Source organism: Salvelinus fontinalis, chromosome 15 (assembly GCF_029448725.1).
Source record: "Salvelinus fontinalis isolate EN_2023a chromosome 15, ASM2944872v1, whole genome shotgun sequence".
NCBI classification, from domain to species: domain Eukaryota; kingdom Metazoa; phylum Chordata; class Actinopteri; order Salmoniformes; family Salmonidae; genus Salvelinus; species Salvelinus fontinalis.
Window position 1 is genome coordinate 20,751,453 of NC_074679.1, and position 19,004 is coordinate 20,770,456.

The 19,004-nt window shown below is 44.8% G+C and overlaps 1 protein-coding gene across 1 annotated transcript in view; it reads right to left on the reverse strand.

Moving 5' to 3' along the window:
- Window positions 1-5,739: 5,739 nt before the first annotated feature.
- LOC129811526 (AT-rich interactive domain-containing protein 1B-like) overlaps window positions 5,740-19,004 on the reverse strand; it is a gene marked incomplete at its 5' end in the record, with an annotated part of 88,334 nt that continues 75,069 nt past the window's right edge. Inside the window, 8 exon segments of the mRNA XM_055862906.1 lie at window positions 5,740-8,937; window positions 9,151-9,281; window positions 9,415-10,366; window positions 10,514-10,589; window positions 10,686-10,805; window positions 10,883-11,009; window positions 11,794-11,972; window positions 14,091-14,229. Of these exon segments, the coding sequence (XP_055718881.1) occupies window positions 7,003-8,937; window positions 9,151-9,281; window positions 9,415-10,366; window positions 10,514-10,589; window positions 10,686-10,805; window positions 10,883-11,009; window positions 11,794-11,972; window positions 14,091-14,229 (3,659 nt within the window).

Consider the following 19,004-nt stretch of genomic DNA (forward strand, 5'->3'; position numbering starts at 1 on the left):
TCTTCATCTTGGTCAGTGGATAGCAAATATATGAATTGGTGGATAGCTGTGCAAAAGGAATTATGGGGAATGTAGTACCCCATCTCATTGATTGCACATCTGGAAAGACTCACTCCCTGAACTTGCTTCCTGACTCCCAGTGCACACGTTACAGTCATATTTGTGTACCCATCAGGTAGTCCAAACCAGCTGTCATACAGACATGCCCTCTAATGCCAGCCTCGTCATGTGATGCTGCAAAGCTTTGGTCATGTCATTTTTCTGGGTTCTTCACTCCCCCGTACCACCTACACACCACAGCGATCCTTAACATCTCCTAGTCTGAACAATGCCTCTGGCTTCCAGCTTGATTCAATCGATCACTCCCACAGCACTCCTACACATCTCCAAGTCTGACCAATGCCTCTGGCTTCCAGCTTGATTCACTCAATCACTCCCACTGTCCTACAAACATGTCCTTGTTCAATCAATGCTCCTCTTTCACAGGCAGGCTTAGAGAACTCCCTGTCTGAGTCATTGGGCATACATACGTATTATCAACAGGTCTCTCAGTGGTGAGAAATAGACTCAGAGAGAGCACAGGAAGTTGTTTTTCATGTACTGTATGAGAACCTGAGTGTGCTTAGATCACTACTTTCCACAATTGAGTAGAAATTAGAATGGAAAAGGAGCTCAATCTGCTCATTAGACTCTCAGAGTAGTGGTACACATAGCCTATACATCATTCTTAATGACTTTAAAGACATCTCCACAGGTTCTTTCATTTCAGGGAGTTCTCTAAGCCTTACAATTTTATGTTCATAGAAAAATGTGGATATAGTGCCTTCAGAAAGTATTCATACACATTTTATTGTGTTACAGCCTGAATTCAAAATGGATTAAATTGTTTTTTCTCACCTGTCTACACATAATAACAAAGTGAAAGCATGTTTTTAGAAATGTTAGCTAATTTATTATCAACAATGTTGTTGATCCATCCTCAGTTTTCTCCTATCACAGCCATTACATTTTGTAACTGTTTCACTATTGGTCTCATAGAGAAATCCCTGACCGGTTTCCTTCCTCTCCAGCAACTGAGTTAGGAAGAACAACTGTATCTTTGTAGTGACTGGGTGTATTGATACCCCATCCAAAGTGTAATTAATAACTTCACCATGTTCAAAGCCATATTCAATGTCTGCCTTTTTAAAAATCTCCCAATAGGTGCCCTTCTTTGCGAGGCATTGGAAAACCTCCCTGGTCTCTGTGGTTGAATCAGTGTTTGAAATTCACTGCTCAACTGATAATTGTATGTGTGGGGTACAGCGATGAGGTAGTCATTCAAAACTCATGTTAAACACTAGTATTGCAATTTATTATGTGAGTTGTTAAGAACATTTTTATTCCTGAACTTATTTAGGCTTCCATAATAAAGGGGTTGAATACTTATTGACTCCAGACATTTCATTTCAGGATTTTTACCTTGACATTATGGGGTATTGTGTGTGTAGGCCAGTGACACAACATCTAAATGTAATCTATTTAAAATGCGGGCTGTAACACAACAAAACGTGTAAAATGTCTAGGGATGTGAATACTTTCTGAAGGTAGTTGTAACATGTACTGTACATATAGATTGATCAGCAGTCTCAGGAGGTATTACCATGAAACACATTTCAAATCAAACAGCATTTGGATGTTATAATCCAAAACACTTTCATACTAGTGGATTACATTAAATGAAACACATATAGAGTATAATGAGGCTGACATAGTGGATAAAGCTGTTGTATGCATTCTCAAAAATCTATGACAAGCCATGGATGTTTTCAATGCTTTTCACTGACCCTTAATCCACAGGGTCAGACTTTGAATCCTGGACTGGCAGCATGTTTGACCAAAGTGCTGACATATGATTACGCTTTATTTGCCTTAGAAAATGACTGGATATGATATCCCTTTCCTCCAATTTAAGAACAACATGGGGTTGATTCAGAATCTATCTGGGCCTTTGTCCAGGGATATATTCTAATGCATAATGGAAAGGGAAGGATGGTCAGTGCTATGACCAAGTCGATTCAGTATCAGAGTTGTCAAATATAATCAATACCCACTGGGCACACATTGGTTAAATCAACGTTACATTGAATTACATTGAACCAATGTGGATTATATGTTGAATTGACGTCTGTGCCCATTGGCTAGTCTTTGCACGAGGATGTGATGATAGAATTACCATTTACATGAAATGGGGTGAATACACACATTTGTTCAACTAAATATACCAGCGTTTTCTAAATTCGGTCCTTGGAACCTCACATTTTGGTTTTTGCCCTAACGCTACACAGCTAATTTAAATTATCAAAGTTTGATGATTAGTTGATTATTTGAATCAGCTGTGTAGTGCAAGGGCCCCACCCCTTGGGGTCCGAAGACCGAGTTTGGGAAACCCTGAAATATACAAAGAATCCCCATTTTTACAGACTGATTTCTCCCAAAAGATATTCAAAAACTACACACATGCAAACGCTCTCTCTCTCTCACACACACACGCACGCACGCACGCACGCACGCACGCACGCACGCACGCACACACACACACACACACACACACACACACACACACACACACACACACACACACACACACACACACACACACACACACACACACACACACACACACACACACACACACACACACACACACACACACACAATGTTGTGTTATGTTGAAATTGCCAGAACCCATTTACCCAACACTCTTTCACTCACCTCCAGTATTGGTGAGAGGCGACACACACACACACACACACACACACACACACACACACACACACACACACACACACACACACACACACACACACACACACACACACACACACACACACACACACACAATGTTGTGTTATGTTGAAATTGCCAGAACCCATTTACCCAACACTCTTTCACTCACCTCCAGTATTGGTGAGAGGCGGGAGGCTGCTGGGAGGCTGGTGGGAGGGAGCCAGCCAGGCCAGCAGCAGCTCTGGCACCACTTCCAGCCTTGCTGTCACAGCTATGACTCAGCCACTCAGAAGCAGCGCTGTGTGGGAGGCCTACTCCTGTGGTGGTGGGCCCTGAGTGAAAATCAGCCACCAACGCTAAAATCCAATACATTTACAGTACAACTACCCACGTTCTGACACAATCTGTGCCATGTTCTACATTCTGAACTAAGGTATCTTAAGTGGTGCTCTGAATCATAGTATTTCATTCGAACATGACAATCTGCTTACAAACAATCAACACAGACTGCCAGAGGACAGGTACAGTAGTTTGAGAATTGTAAGGAAGGACGTTTTAGGTATACGAAGTACCTCAGAGGCACTATTATAGAAAAATATATACTGTGGGTTCTTATCTGCTTCCCCAGATTGGCTCTGCATAAGAAGCCTAATAATCTTCCCTTTAAAATCAAACCTGAAATGAGATGATGACATCTAATGAGACCATCCATGTCAGTAACTGGAATGGTGTTCTTAAGGGAGTTCAAAATAAGATCATCAATTATCATCCAGAGGCCAAATTACAATTCTGGGAAAGATCTAAATGCTTTATTTGAGCAATAAATAACCACAGAGGGTATGCTTGAAAACAGTTTTTTCTCTGTCCGTTTGAGGCTCTATCAGACTGATCAACTCCAAAGTACAGGCAGTTTTGCTTACCTGACCCCCACACTTATCAGTGATGTTGTGGACAAGGAATGATTGAGGTGAAGTCAAGTGTCTTGTCCTCATTCCCTCTAGGTAGAGGGGGCATGCTGCACATACAGAGAACGTGAACTAAATCACATAGAGAAGTCAGCACCATGTCATCCAATTTCATCATGATTGTGATTGTGGTTGGTGAGTGTTCAGGTCAGGAAAATGCAACCTGGTCTCAGTGCATTTCGCATTATTCTGTACGTAAATCCGAGACACTCCATTTAGTATGATATGTTACATTTCGTATAGTATGCATTAATTAGTGGATGTCCATCACCCATTTCGTATGATATGTTACAAATAAAAATGTTATATATTATGATTTTGCAAAACGTATGATATGTTACAAATTCTAGCTAGGTGGCTAATGTTAGCTAGCTGGCTAACGTTAGCTAGGCTAAGGGTTAGGGTTAAGTTTAAGAGTTAGGCTAAAGGGGTTAAGGCTAGGGTTAGGGTTAGCTAACATGCTAAGTTGTTGAAAAGTAGCTAAAAAGTAGTAAGTAGTTGAAAAGTTGCTAATTAGCTCAAATGCTAAAGTTGTCCATGATGACTATGCACACTCTTGGATTGCATCCTACCTGGAAGGCCGCTCCTACCAGGTGACGTGGAGAGGATCTGTGTCTGCACCACATACTCTCACTATTGGTGTCCCCCAGGGCTCGGTTCTAGGCCCTCTCCTCTTCTCTCTATACACCGAGTCACTCGGCTCCATCATAATCTCACATGGTCTCTCCTGTCATTGCTATGCGGATGACACTCAACTACTTTTCTCCTTGCCCCCTTCTGACACCCAGGTGGCGACACGCATCTCTGCGTGCCTGGAAGATATCTCAACTTGGATGTCGGCCCACCACCTCAAGCTCATCCTCGACAAGACGGAACTGCTCTTCCACCCAGGGAAGGCCTGCACGCTCAAGACCTCTACATCACGGTTGACAACTCCACAGTGTCGCCCTCCCAGAGTGCAAAGAACCTTGGCGTGACCCTGGACAACACCCGGTCGTTCTCTGCAAATATCAAAAAAGTGACCCGCTCCTGCAGGTTCATGCTCTACAACATCCATAGAGTACAACCCTGCCTCACACAGGAAGTGGTGCAGGTCCTAATTCAGTCCTGTCCCGCCTGGACTACTGCAACTCGCTGTTAGCTGGGCTCCCCACTTGTGCCATCAAACTCTTGCAACTTATCCAGAACGTTGCAGCCCGCCTGGATTTTAACCATGTCACCCCTCTCCTCCGCACACTCCACTTAATGCCCTTTAAGTGTAAGAAATGTTTGAAAAGACTGCCTGAAATTTCAGACTGTTTTGGTGGGATGGAGTTTTGGCCTGCCTGTTGAAATCACCAGGCGGTTAATTAATTAATAGACCAATAAGAGAGATAGTTCCAAACCTCTCTGCCAATTACAGGTAGTTTTCAGTTTTCCTCTCCACACTCAAACCACCTCCAGGCAGTCCTAGCAAAATTCTTGCTTGAGAAATTGCTCTTTGCTAAGAAGCTATTTTTGTTTATTTTTGACCATTTTAATTGAAAACAATCACGGTAAGGTACTTAATTGGTACCCAGAAATGATTTGATATTGCGATAAAAATGGCTGCATTGGGCCTTTAACAATATGAGAGCTTGGGACTATAAAGTTCTATATCCAATTTGATCAGCATTTTGTTCTGTTCAATGTTCTCTAGCTATACAGGGTGCGTTTGTAAATTCACTCTGTCCATCTACTCCAATTTCAGAGTGTGCCAGGGCACAGAATAACTGACGAATTTACGAACACCCGTTGCATAGGGCTGTTGTCACTAAACGTTGGAAAAAAGCGTAATTCAATTGTTGCTAGCAGCACAGTTAGTCACCAGTGTGCGCTCTTTTTGCAGATAGAATGTTACAGTCCCAAGCTCTCAAATAGTCAGTGTACATTTTATTCATAACATGCTGGAACACAGAGTATAAATATGTATATCAAGTCAAAGACAGTCAATGAGTCAGAAGAAAAAAGGCAGATTTACAATAAGTTGTCATATTTTGTGTGTGTTGTGGGTTCTTTTCTGAGGTTTATTTTTGAACTACATTGTCTTGGCTCAAAAATATACCCATTTACATGAATGGAGGACATACAATAAAATAAATATATTCACAAGTTCTGTAACCTCAGCTAGTTATCCCTGACCCTGGCACTTTCACATTTGATCACCAAATATTGTTTTGATCAGCTTGAAGCTATAGTACAATGCGTAGAGGAACGTTATACATACAGAGACCTACACAACCTCCAGGTTCAAATATCTGACCCCAATAACAAAATAGGTATAATAACAATAACAAATCTCACCAATAATAAAAAGTAGTTGTAATAATCTGAAACTTTTTTTGATAGTGAATGTATTCTACCAAAACTTTAAAGAAAAGTGAAAGTGGTTCCAATGTACAACAGTCTATATACAGTACAGTATATACAGTACATTATATACAGTACAGTATATACAGTACAGTATATACAGTACAGTATATACAGTACATAGTGCCAACTTGAGTTAAAAGGAAATAAAACAAATGCAACACAAGTGGTTAAGATATTGTTCTTTTGTGAAACTTGACTCCCGGATGTAGTAGCAATGATTGACAACAATGAAGCAAGTCAAACATTTGACACTGTTAAAATGAGGACAATCTTTTCAATTTTTTCTAACTGGCTGATGCAACACTGCCTACCCATGGTCAAAATTACATATTGCAAGTGCCATGAACAGACAACTTGCACTAGGCCTATTGCACATTTTTCTCCTGCAATTGAAACATTTACATGTTTGTTTAAAATCAGTGTTCTCTTTTTCTGAAAGTTTGGCAAGTTAAGTTTTATCTACAATATTTTTCACAATTTAAATAAATATGATCTTTGTAAACAAAACAAACCACATACGGTCAATAAAGATATGAACATTTATACAATTCCAAAACATTTCAAAAGAGAAAAATGAAATGAAAGAATCCTCTCCAAAATCTGGCACCAGCTTTGGTTAAACAAAAGAAAACAAAGGAAAAATAAGTATTCAAACAATATACACTTAAACAACAGCAGGTATTAAATATCTGTATTAAAATCATCTTTCAAATCCCAAAACCAAAGCGTTAATGGGGGCAGAGGAGCTATATATATATTTATATATAAAAAAAAAGTTCTTCCATTTCATTTAAATAAAAATATAAAACCACAGAATAACGTGTTCCTCTCATCGTCTCTCTGTCTGTCTCTTGGCTCAGGTCCGTCTACCCTGCTGTCATAATTTTTTTACAAACTGAAAAAGTACTTCACATATGATGCTGGTCACCCCTTGGTTGAGCACAGAGGAGATGGAGATGTCCAGGATTCGTCCCTCATACAGGACAAACTCTGGCCTGTTCTCCTCCACCTTTGCCATAGCCAGCAGAGCTTTGGCAGCCCGACACATCATGTTAATGCTGGGGGGCTCCATGGGGGGGTGGTGGGCCATGTGCAGCATGCTGTGGGGGTTCTGCTGGTACTGGGCCATGCTCACTCCATCCTCCAGGAAGCCCATCAGGTTACCCACACTATTCTTCTGTATGGCGATGGCACGTGCTGCCGTAGAGTCTCCTTGAGCCAGGTTGGATAGGGTGGCCACGGCCATCTCGCGGTACACCTGGTTCTTACGCTGGCCCACGTAGCGCACCAGGGTGGCGTACATCTTCTCCTGGCGGCTGAAGGGCGGCGTGGCCAGCAGCAGGTCCACGTTGTTGTCCTGAATGCTCAGCTTGCAAAGGCACTCCAGCACCAGTCTCTGGGGGGTGAGGGGCGAGTGGGGGGTGCCTGAGGGGAAGGGGTCCTGGGCCTCGGCAGAGGGACACACCATCCAGTGGAGCAGGCCGTTCAGGATGGGCAGGCAGATGGTCTCAGGGTAGAGGGACAGGTCCAGCTGGCCAGAGATGTTAGCCAGAGTGACCAAGGTGTTCTCCCTGAGTGTAGCGAGACAGTTCCACCACCACTCGTCCTTACTGCAGGCCAGGCCCCGCTCCTGCACCTCCTCTCTCTGGTAGCTAGGGGGCGTCCTCTTCCTCTCTGGGTGCTGGTGCTGTAGCAGCAGCAGTCTGCCCAGGATCAGCACCAGGCCTGGGTGACGGGACATGTCTGAGTCGTTCCCAGGAATGAAGGAGAGGCTGCGGATGATGTTGGACACACAGAGGCAGCGTTTGGCCAGGGAGTCCTGCCAGGGGGAGGACGTGGAGAGGGGAGCCTCGTCCAGACAGCGGGGCTCGTCCTCTAGCAGGGTGATGTGCTGGTGTCCCCCTCCCTGGTGCAGTCTGAAGGGGTAGGTGGGGGCAGAGTGGGTAGGGTGGCCCTCTGACAAAGCCCCTAACCGGGCACACAGTATATCATCGATGGTGGCAGTGATACCCTTCTCTGTCTGCTTTCCCCCCTCTGTGTCCTGTTCTTTATTGAGACTGGCACATTCCTTTCTCTCTCCCTCCATCCTGTCAGTGTGCTCTCCCCTGCACTCAAAGTGGGCCTGGATGTGGGCGGTGGAATCACCCCCGCCTGCCTGCCAGTGGAGCAGTCCGCTAGTGAACTCTGTCACGTGGCCCAGCTGCTCTGTCATGTCCTCAATCAGGTCCTCTTTGTGCAGGATCTTGACGGGGAATTTATCGTACTTGCTGGCCTGTTGTGGCCTTGGCTCGTGCTCTGAAGGAGCCTGATAAGGAGAGTCTTCCTTACTTTCAGCTGAGGCTTCCTTACTCTCGGTTGGCTTTTCACTCTCCTCATTCTCTTTCCCTTTTTCTTTCTCCCCATCCTCTTCTTTCTCCCCCTCCTCTTCTTTCTCCCCCTCCTCCTTCTTTACCTTCATCTCGGCTTCAGATTCCTCCTTCGTTCCCTCAGGGGCTGGTTCCGTTGCACTGGGGGGTGACATACCTTCCGTTGTCATTTTCTCTGTGATGTCAACAGGTTTCTCCTCCCTCTTTTCTACTTCCCCCTTCTCCGTCTCCCCCCTCTCCACCTCCTGCTCCTGCTCAGGCTCTGGTTGGCTGGCCTCACAGTCCATCTCAGGTTCAGAGGTCAGCTCCTCCCCCTGGTCACAGGCTTCAGCCCCAAGGAGGGTCTTCTGGCCGATGGTCCCTATCTCATACTCCTCCAGGATGCCAAAGATCTCCATCACACAGCGTCTGAAGTACTCCACTATCAGTTCCAGGAAGCCAGGCAACTGCAGACACAACAAAATAACAAATGGCATTAGGGCACTTTAGCGTCCCTTATTATCTACAGCGTATTCTGATAAAGATGTGTTGCTTTGTGTTGGGGTGGAGAACTGTCAAGCATGACTAAATGTAAATAATTTCAGAGTGACATCAAGACTCAATCCCGGTATGGTTAAGAACCATAGTAAGAGAAGAGTGTGTAGAGTGTCTCCAGTTACCTGTGTGAGGGTGAAGGAGGCCACAGATCTGTCATCATACAGCAGGATGTTGATGGTGTCCAGGGCCCACGTACTCTCACCCAGCAGACCTGACTTCAGAGACATCATCACTCGCCACGCCTCTGGGGTTCCTGTGGAGAGGACAGGGGTTAGAGGAGGAAGGTTTGTAATTAATACCTGTCACAGATATCAAGATGATCACCATAATCCCAATGCTAGTTTGACTTTACAGAACATTAGAAAGACATTAGAAAGATCTCTTACCAGTGTCTTTGGAGGTAATTTTGCGACGTGGCTTGAAAACGGGCATGGTGGCCTCTACAGATCCTAGAGGGTAGTTGAGATCTCTTAGCAGGTTAGGTGCGACTTGGCCTGGGTGCCCATTACCCTGCCCTGGCATGGGCATCCCTGGTTTGCCTGGCATCTTCATGGAGCCCATAAAGACAGCTTTGTTGGGGGACATGCGTGCCTCCATGGAGCGCTGGAAGGAGCCGGGGCTGGGGGCTCGGGGCAGGTGGTTGGCCATGGAGGGGGAGGTCTGGTATGCAGAGGGGGGCTGGCGGGAGGACATGGGGGTCATACCACCTGACATGTAGGAGGACTGGCGATGGCCTCCGTGCCCAAGCCACTGACCATCCTGGATGGGTCGGCCCTCCAAATCATCTCCTCTCCCCATAGGACCGTATGGCGGTACCTGAGAGGGTGCCCCCTGTCTGTTGGGGTAGGGATAACCCATGTCTGTCCTGGAGGGCCACATGTTGGGCCCCTGGGGTCCTTCCACTCCGTTGTTAGAGAGTGGCCCCCCGGACATCATCTGGGGGCCCATGGGGTGCTGCCCCTGGCCAGAGGCCTGCATGCGCTCTCGGCTATAGGGGGAAGGGTAGGGGAACTGGCCCTGCATGGGCCTCCTCTCAGGTCCAGAGTAACCAGTGGTGTAGTGGTTATACATGTCAGGCTGCTGGCCCCTATACTGCATGGCATACATCTCCCCCTCATGTCTCTTTGCTGGGGGGCCGTACATCTCCCCCTCATGTCTCTTTGTTGGGGGGCCGTACATCTCCCCCTCATGTCTCTTTGCTGGGGCGCCGTACATCTCCCCCTCATGCCTCTTTGCTGGGGGGCCGTACATCTCCCCCTCATGTCTCTTTGCTGGGGGGCTGTACATCTCCCCCTCATGTCTCTTGCCTGGGGACCCATACATGCCCTCCATGGGGCGCTTGTAGCCATGTGGAGAAGCAAAAGATTCCAAGGTGATTATTTTATTCCGATAACATTCAATACTAAACCAATCATTAAACTAAACTCCGCTGTACCTGCATCACGAGGCCTGCTCAATGAGCTCCTTAGTGTGTCTGTCTCTCACCTGTTGTTGAGGGTACATCCCTGAGGGGTGCATTCCATATGACATGCCAGGGTACTGCTGCACGTAGCCTTCGTGTCTGCAGAGGAGGAAATCAATTAGTCGCTGATGAACAGAAAGGAAGTTTCTACACATCAACACAAACACTATTATGGTGGATGGGTGTGCTCCTCACCTCTGCTGGGAGGGGTATCTGTTGGGAGAGTAAATGCTGCCCTCGCTGTTGGAAGGTCCCATGTTGCTCTGGTTCCCGGGGGGGCCCATGCTCCCCTCCATCCCCATCAGATGGTCTGGTCTGAAAGACAGACAGTCAAGCCTTCAGTTTGCATGAATACATGTAAACAAGGCAGAATTGGTTTCTAAACTGCTTACCTCCTGTCGTAGCCTGGTCCATATGGGTACTGGGAGCGCTGGCCCATGCCTGATGTAGACCTGCCATACATATCCTGTATGCCACCACTGGTCATCTGGCCTGGCATGTAGGGCTCCCCTCCTGCCACTGTGGAGAATGACCAGAAGAACACAGTATGAATGGACAATATGCTGGAAACACAGTGTATATTTCTAGTGTTGTTGACGTAATGGTTTATTCACTAGGTGGCACTAGTCTCCTACTAATAAATAATCTCTTTCAGCATGATCAGGAGATCCTGCAATGTCCTGTGCTGACAACCCAGTTATGTTATTCACTCAGAGACAACATTTCTCAGAACTCAGCATCCAAACTCCAATCATCCTCTGCTCTCAGAGGTGAACCAATCCCAATGAACAGTCAGTCAAATCAGGTGTTGCCCAAAAGATGGGGGAAAAACAGCATAGGTAAAAAAGGGAAAATGGAAAGATGAAGTTAGGACGAGAGACATACAATGACATCAGAGTGACTAATACATGCAAAGTGCCTTTGACAAACAGCTTTGACGTTCCAGTCATACCAGTAAAACACAGGTATCTATCCCCCGCTCTGTAAACCACCAGCCAGCCTGCCCGGCACGGACATGTGCTCAGACAGGCAACTAACAACCCTAGTAGAGGACACAAAGTGCCCATCGCACTGCTGGACTTCTAGTTGTAAGTTCCTGTAAAACATTACAAGAATGCTTAAAAAATATATATATATTGTTGTCACACGCAATTTAGTCTGGCGTGATGTTCTTAAAAAGTTCTGAGAATGTCGCAGTAGGACTACGCTCTGCATTTGCCATGTTTGTACAACTCATCAGCTTATTGCTGTGTACAGTATGGTGGTAAGTCTGTGCCAGTGCCTGGGTTCATGGTCTACTCACCCTTTCTCATGCCAACGAAGGGGTCCTTCTCGTACTGCATCCTCATCATCATGTTAGGGGGCATGTTGACCCCCTGCTGGTACGGTCCCCCAGGGCCCCCCGGGGGGAGGGAGTTACGCTTCTGGAAGACCGGGTCGCTCACCTCAGAGAACGGGTCCTGCACACTCACAACACTGCTCCTAGAGATAGAAGGAAAGGGATAAAAGGTGAGGATCTAGACCAGTGCTGTCAAATTCATTTTTCCCCGGGGGGCGCATTCGGTCTTCAACGAGGTCCATAGGGCCACATTGAAAAGGTGCTATATTTCCTTGTTGTCAGAATTTGCTAAAAATAGTCCATTGTTCTTGGAATTTATTTTGGGTGATTATTAGCAAGCTGGACACGGTCAAGAAACTGTATGAATAAAGGTCCTTTATAATTTCTACACAGTTTTCATTAGGTTTTAGTCAATTTAAAGAATATTGAGTTTGTTTCCCCCACAGTTCACATTTAACCACCGCGGGCCGGATTGGACCCCCTCATTGCCCAGATCCGGCACGTGGGCCGTATGTTTGACACAACTGATCTAGACACTTTAATATACAGTGCTTCGGAAAGTATTCAGACCCATTGACTTTTCCCACATTGTTACGTTACAGCTTTATTCTAAAATGTATAAATAACAGAAACTCCTCAGCAATCTACACACAATACCCCATAATGACAAAGGGAAAACCTTTTTTTAATTTTTTTTTAAATGTTTGAACATTTATTAAACATAAAAAACAGAAATACCTTATTTACATAAGTATTCAGACCCTTTGCTATGAGACTCGTAATTGAGCTCAGGTGCATCCTGTTTCCATTGATCATCCTTGAGATGTTTCTACAACTTGATTGGAGTCCACCTGTGGTAAAATCAATTGATTGGACATGATTTGGAAAGGCACACAACTGTATGTATAAGGTCCCACAGTCGACAGTGCATGTCAGAGCAAAAACCAAGCCATGAGGTCAAAGGAATTGTTCGTAGAGCTCTGAGACAGGATTGTGTCGAGGCACAGATCTGGGAAGGGTACCAAAACATTTCTGCAGCATTGAAGTTCCCCAAGAACACATTCTTAAATGGAAGAAGTTTGGAACCACCAAGACTCTTCCTAGAGCTGGCCGCCCGGCCAAACTGAGCAACCGGTGGAGAAGGGCCTTGGTCAGAGAGGTACTCAAGAACCCGATGGTAACTCTGACAGAGCTCTAGAGTTCCTCTGTGGAGATGGGAGAACCTTCCAAAAAGGACAACCATCTCTGCAGCACTCCACCAATCAGGCCTTCATGATAGAGTGGCCAGACGGAAGCCACTCCACAGCAAAAGGCATATAACAGCCCACTTGGAGTTTGCCAAAAAGCACTTAAAGACTCTCAGACCATTAGAAACAAGATTCTCTGGTCTGATGAAACCAAGATTGAACTCTTTGGCCTGAATGCCAAGCGTCACGTCTGGAGGAAACCTGGCACCATCCCCGGTGAAGCATGTTGGTGGCAGCATCATGCTGTGGGGATGTTTTTTAGCGGCAGGAACGGGGAGACTACTCAGGATCGATGCAAAGATGAATGGAGCAAAGTACAGAGAGATCCTTGATAAAAACCTGTTCCAGAGCTCTCAGGACCTCAGACTGCTGCGAAGGTTCACCTTCCAACAGGACAACCCTAAGTACACAGCCAAGACAATGCAGGAGTGGCTTCAGGACAAGTCTCTGAATGTCCTGGAGTGGCCCAGCCAGAGCCTGAACTTGAACCCGATCGAACATCTCTGGGAAGACCTGAAAATAGCTGTGCATTTACCCTTCCCATCCAACCTGACAGAGCTTGAGAAGATCTGCAGAGAATAATGGGAGAAACTCCCCAAATACAGGTGTGCCAAGCTTATAGCGTCATACCCAAGAAGACTCCAGGCTTTAAACGCTGCCAAAAGTGATTCAACAAAGTACAGAGTAAAGGGTCTGAATACTTATGTAAATGGGATATTTCCATTTTCTTTTTATAAATTAGCAAAACTTTTGAAAAACCTCTTTTTGCTTTGTCATTATGGAGTATTGTGTGTAGATTGATGAGAAAAAAAACGATTTAATTAATTTTAAAATAAAGCTGTAACCTAACAAAATATGGAAAAAGTCAAGGGGTCTGAAATCTTTCTGAAGGCACTGTACGTACAGTGATACTAACTGAGGTAAAGAGGATATATATGGTATGTATACATACAAACAAAGTCACATACACTCTCAGCAGTGAGAGTGCTTGAATAAGAGGGGATCATGGTATACCTGCTGGCTGGGATGGGGGTGACCTGTCCCTGGGGGGTGGTGGCTGGGGTGGGAGGCTTCAGGTCACCTGACATCTCTGCCATGGAGCTGCTGCCTGATGACTGGGGGGTCTGGGGGCCCTGAAGGGACCCTGAGTTAGCTGTTAGAAAGCATGAAAGATAAAGGGAGAGAAAGAGAGAGATAGAGGGGGGGCAGAGAGGGGGAACATTTTTAAATCACCTTTACTGGGTCAAAACCCTACAGTACATAAACATTCAACCCTCAGTTGTCATGCACCACCGTGCTCATGTGTAGCAGCCTGTAATAAATATTTGAGAGAGAGAGAGAAATTGAGAGAGAGAAATGGAGAGAGATACAAGAGATACAAGGAAAGAGAGAACATTTGAGAGAGAGATAGAACACACAGTTGGTTATAAATTAATAGGAAATGTCCTATTTAGTGTATAGAGACCAGGCAGATTTAGCATGGGGGGAGCTGAGGAGCGGGGGTTAGGGGGTTGAGAGGGGTTTCCTAGGCCAAAACCTGTCACACCCTGACTTTAGTTATATTTGTTTTCTTAATTTTTGGGTTAGGTCAGGGTGTGACAAGGGTGGTTTGTTTAGTTTTTGTATTGTCTATGGGTTTTTGTCTTGTCAAGGGTTTTTGTTTATCTATGGGGATTTTGTATGGTCTAGGGGTTTGTAGGTTTATGGTGGCCTGAATTGGTTCCCAATCAGAGACAGCTGTTTCTCGTTGTCACTGATTGGGGAGCCTATTGAGGTAGCCATTTTCCATGTTGGTTTTGTGGGTAGATGTTTTCTGTTTTGTGTTGTAGCACCTTACAGGACTGTTTCGATTTTCGTTTATTCACTTTGTTATTTTGTATTTAGTGTTCCGTTTTTCAATAAAGCATGAACACTTACCACGCTGCGTTTTGGTCCGATCCTTCCTGTTCATCCGAAGACGAATATCGTTACAAAACCTCTTAGTCATTTCATATGACCCTGAAAATTCCCTGTTTCCAGCATTTCCCTTATGTAAATGTAACAACCATGCCACCACCATGGCCAAGGACAGGGGTGACATACAGTGCCTTCGGAAAGTATTCAGACCCCTTGACTTTTTCCACATTTTGTTAGGTTGCAGCCTTATTCTAAAATGTATTAAATTGTTTCCCCCCTCCATCAATCTACACACAATACCCCATAATGGCAAAGCAAAAACAGGTTTTTAGAAATGTTTGCTAATTTATAAAAAAAATACAAAATAGAAATATCGCATTTACATAAGTATTCAGACCCTTTACTCAGTACTTTGTTGAAGCACATTTGGCAGCAATTACAGCCTCGAGTCTTCTTGGCTATGACGCTACAAGCTTGGCACACCTATATTTGGGGAGTTTCTCCCATTATTCTGTGCAGATCCTCTCAAGCTCTGTTAGGTTGGATGGGGAGCATTGCTGCACAGCTATTTTCAGGCCTCTCCAGAGATATTCAAGTCCGGGCTCTAGCTGGGGCAGTCAAGGACATTCAAAAACTTGTCCCGAAGCCACTCCTGGCTTGTCCCGAAGCCACTCCTGGCTTATCCCGAAGCCACTCCGGATCTCTCTGTACTTTGCTGTGTTCATCTTTCCCTCAATCCTGACTAGTCTCCCAGTCCCTGCTGCTGACAAACACCCCCACAGCATTATGCTGCCACCAACATGCTTCACCCGGGATGGTGCCAGGTTTCCTACAGACGTGACGCTTGGCATTCAGGCCAAATAGTTCAATCTTGGTTTCATCAGACCAGAGAATCTTGTTTTCCTGGTCTGAGAGTCTTTAGGTGCCTTTTGGCAAACTCCAAGCGGGCTGTCATGTGCGTTTTACTGAGGAGTGTCTTCTGTCTGGCCACTCTACCATAAAGGGCTGATTAGTGGAGTGCTGCAGAGATGGTTGTCCTTCTGGAAGGTTCTCCCATCTCCACAGAACTCTGGAACTCTGTCAGAGTGACTATCGGTTTCTTGGTCACCTCCCTGACCAAGGCCCTTCTCCCTCGATAGCTCAGTTTGGCCGGGCGGTCAGCTCTAGGAAGAATATTGATGTTTCCAAACTTCTTCCATTTAAGAATGATGGAGGCCACTGTGTTCTTGGGGACTGTCAAAGCTTTTTGGTGTCTTTCATGCTTTTTGGTGTCTTTTCATGTCTTGGTTTTTGCGCTGACATGCTCTGTCAACTGTGGGACCTTACATAGACAGGTGTTTGCCTTTCCAAATCATGTCCAATCAATATAATTTACCACAGCTGGACCTCAAGTTGTAGAAACATCTCAAGGATGATCAACAGAGGTGCAGCGGTCTAAGGCACTGCTTCGCAGTGCTTGAGGCGTCACTACAGACCCGGGTTCAATCCCAGGCTGTGTCACAGCCGGCCGTGACCGGGAGATCTATGCTCTGCACAATTGTCCCAGTGTTTGGCCAGCCAGGATTTCCCTGTCCCATCGTGCTTTAGCAACTCCTTGTAGCGGGCTGGGCTCCTGCAACCTGACATCGGTTGCCAGCTGGACGGTGTTTCCTCCAACACATTGGTGCGGCTGGGTTCAGTGAGCAGTGTGCCAAGAGGCAGTGCGGTTTGGCAGGGCCGTGTTTCGGAGGACGCATGGCGTCTCGACCTTCACCTCTCGCGAGTCCATAGGGGAGTTGCAGTGATGGGACAAGACTGTAACTATCAATTGGTTACAAAAAATAAGGATGTTCAACGGAAACAGGATGCACCTGAGATCAATTTCGAGTCTCATAGCAAAGGGTCTGAATACTTATGTAAAAAAGGTTTTTCTGTTTTTTATTTTTAATACATTTGCTAAAAATTATTTAAAAAACAGTTTTCGCTTTGTCATTATGGAGTGTTGTGTGTAGATTGCTGAGGATTTTTAAAATTTAATCCATCTTAAAATAAGGCTGTAACGTAACAAAATGTGGAAAAAGTCAGGCGGTCTGAATACTTTCCGAAGGCACTGTATGTGAGGCCCCAACTCCTTTTAGCCTATCTCACTAACAGGGTTGGGTAGGTTACTTTCTAAATATATTCCGCTACAGTTACTAGTTACCTGTCCAAAATTGTAGTCAGTAACGTAACTTTTGGATTACCCAAACTCAGTAACATAATTTGATTACATTCAGTTACTTTTAGATTACTTTCCCCTTAAGAGGCATTAGAAGAAGACAAAAATGTATGTTACCAATTGAACGACTTCTTTTGCAGGATAAATCAATGTTAAAGTTTACAGTACATAGCTGGCCATATATGGATGTTAAATTTTACTTTATGTTTTGGTTGTGTAGGCTTCTTCTAACCTATCGCTTTCTGCTGCATATAATACTATGATAAAATTATATCTTTACATTAATATCTATAATTTATACGTCCAAAAATGTATGTACCAACAACAGATTGCCCCTTTAAGTTTATCAAAGGTGTGCAAGTTTGAGCATGTGTCCATTAGATCTGTGGATTGTAATTATTTATCAGCATGAATTAGTACCACTTTTATTCCATAGGCTGGGATCCGCATTATGCAGCTGTCGCAAGAGTGCATTTATCACTGGCTGTCCATTGGTTTCAAAAACAATGATTGATAGGCAGCTTAAACTTCTTGAATTCAACCATTATTGGGTTCAAATACACATTTAGATTTCTGAACAGCCATCCACAACAACCACAATCCGTAAGGTGCAAATAGTTAAATGAGAGAGCAGCAGTGTGATTCACATCAATGTGCTACGTAGATATTAATAATAAGTGATATCCAGATCGGCATAGACTACCCCACTGCTGTCATCCTTACCTCCAAGCGTTTATTCAAGTTGTATAATCTTTTGATGCCGACAGCAGTCACACCATTGGAAGACTGTAGCCTATAAAAGCCTATTTCTGCTCTTTTCCCGCGATCCATTAAACACATTTGGTGTGTCAGACTAGCGGTCTCTGAGTTGTGGTCAGAAATGCCTAGGTGGTACAAACTTACTCTTGCGCCTTTTTTCAATACTGATTTGAATGTTATTAAGAAAACAGAGAAGTGTCAAAGAATTTTTTTTCCGCAAACATCCTTTCTGAATTTAAAAGTAATCCTTGAAGAAATCATCTAGTTTTTCAAAAGTGTCATCTGATTACAATATTTTTGCTGGTAACGTAACGGATTACAGTTACCGTTTTTTGTAATCCCTTACATGTAATTTATCACATGTAATCCAATACTCCCTAACCCTGCTCACTAACCACCACACATTAACACGAGCCTCAGCACCTCAGCGCCTGCCGAGAGTAGAGGGGGAATGCAAGGACTGCTAAGAAGGAGCAGGAGAAGAGGAGGAAGAGAAGAAGAAGGGGGAGGAGGAAGAAGAGAGGGAAACAGGAGGAAGAGAAGGCCTCTCTGTGGGAATAGCTCATTGGAGAGCGCCAAACTTGCCGCAGTCGATGTGGAGAGTTTTATTTTTCAGCTTTTTGAAGATCGTTTTCCATTTTTGGCAGGGTGAACTCAGTGAGGGGTTTATGTGGAGGTTATGCCTGAGGGCACAACTGTAGTTAAAACAGAAAGGGGGGAGGGTGTCTGTAAGGGTGAGGCTCACCCACATGCAGGCTGTATTGTACTATACTGTATTGTGCACTCCCTAAAGTATATCAGAGAGAGTAACAGACTACTGTACCAGAGACCCGGCCATGCTACACTTCACTCAGGGGTAAGGTAGCTAGAATGATATAAAGCTAGTATCATACCATATGATGCATAAATTATATGATGCCATGGCTATGAATTTTTCAGCGCATAGGAATATTAAATTATTGAAGGTCTGTAACAACACAGGAAACTATGTAATGCCACGCCGCATTACACATGAAGACCCTACAAAGCGAAAGAGGAAAAAGGCATGTATGAAGTAGGAATGAAGGAAAACATGA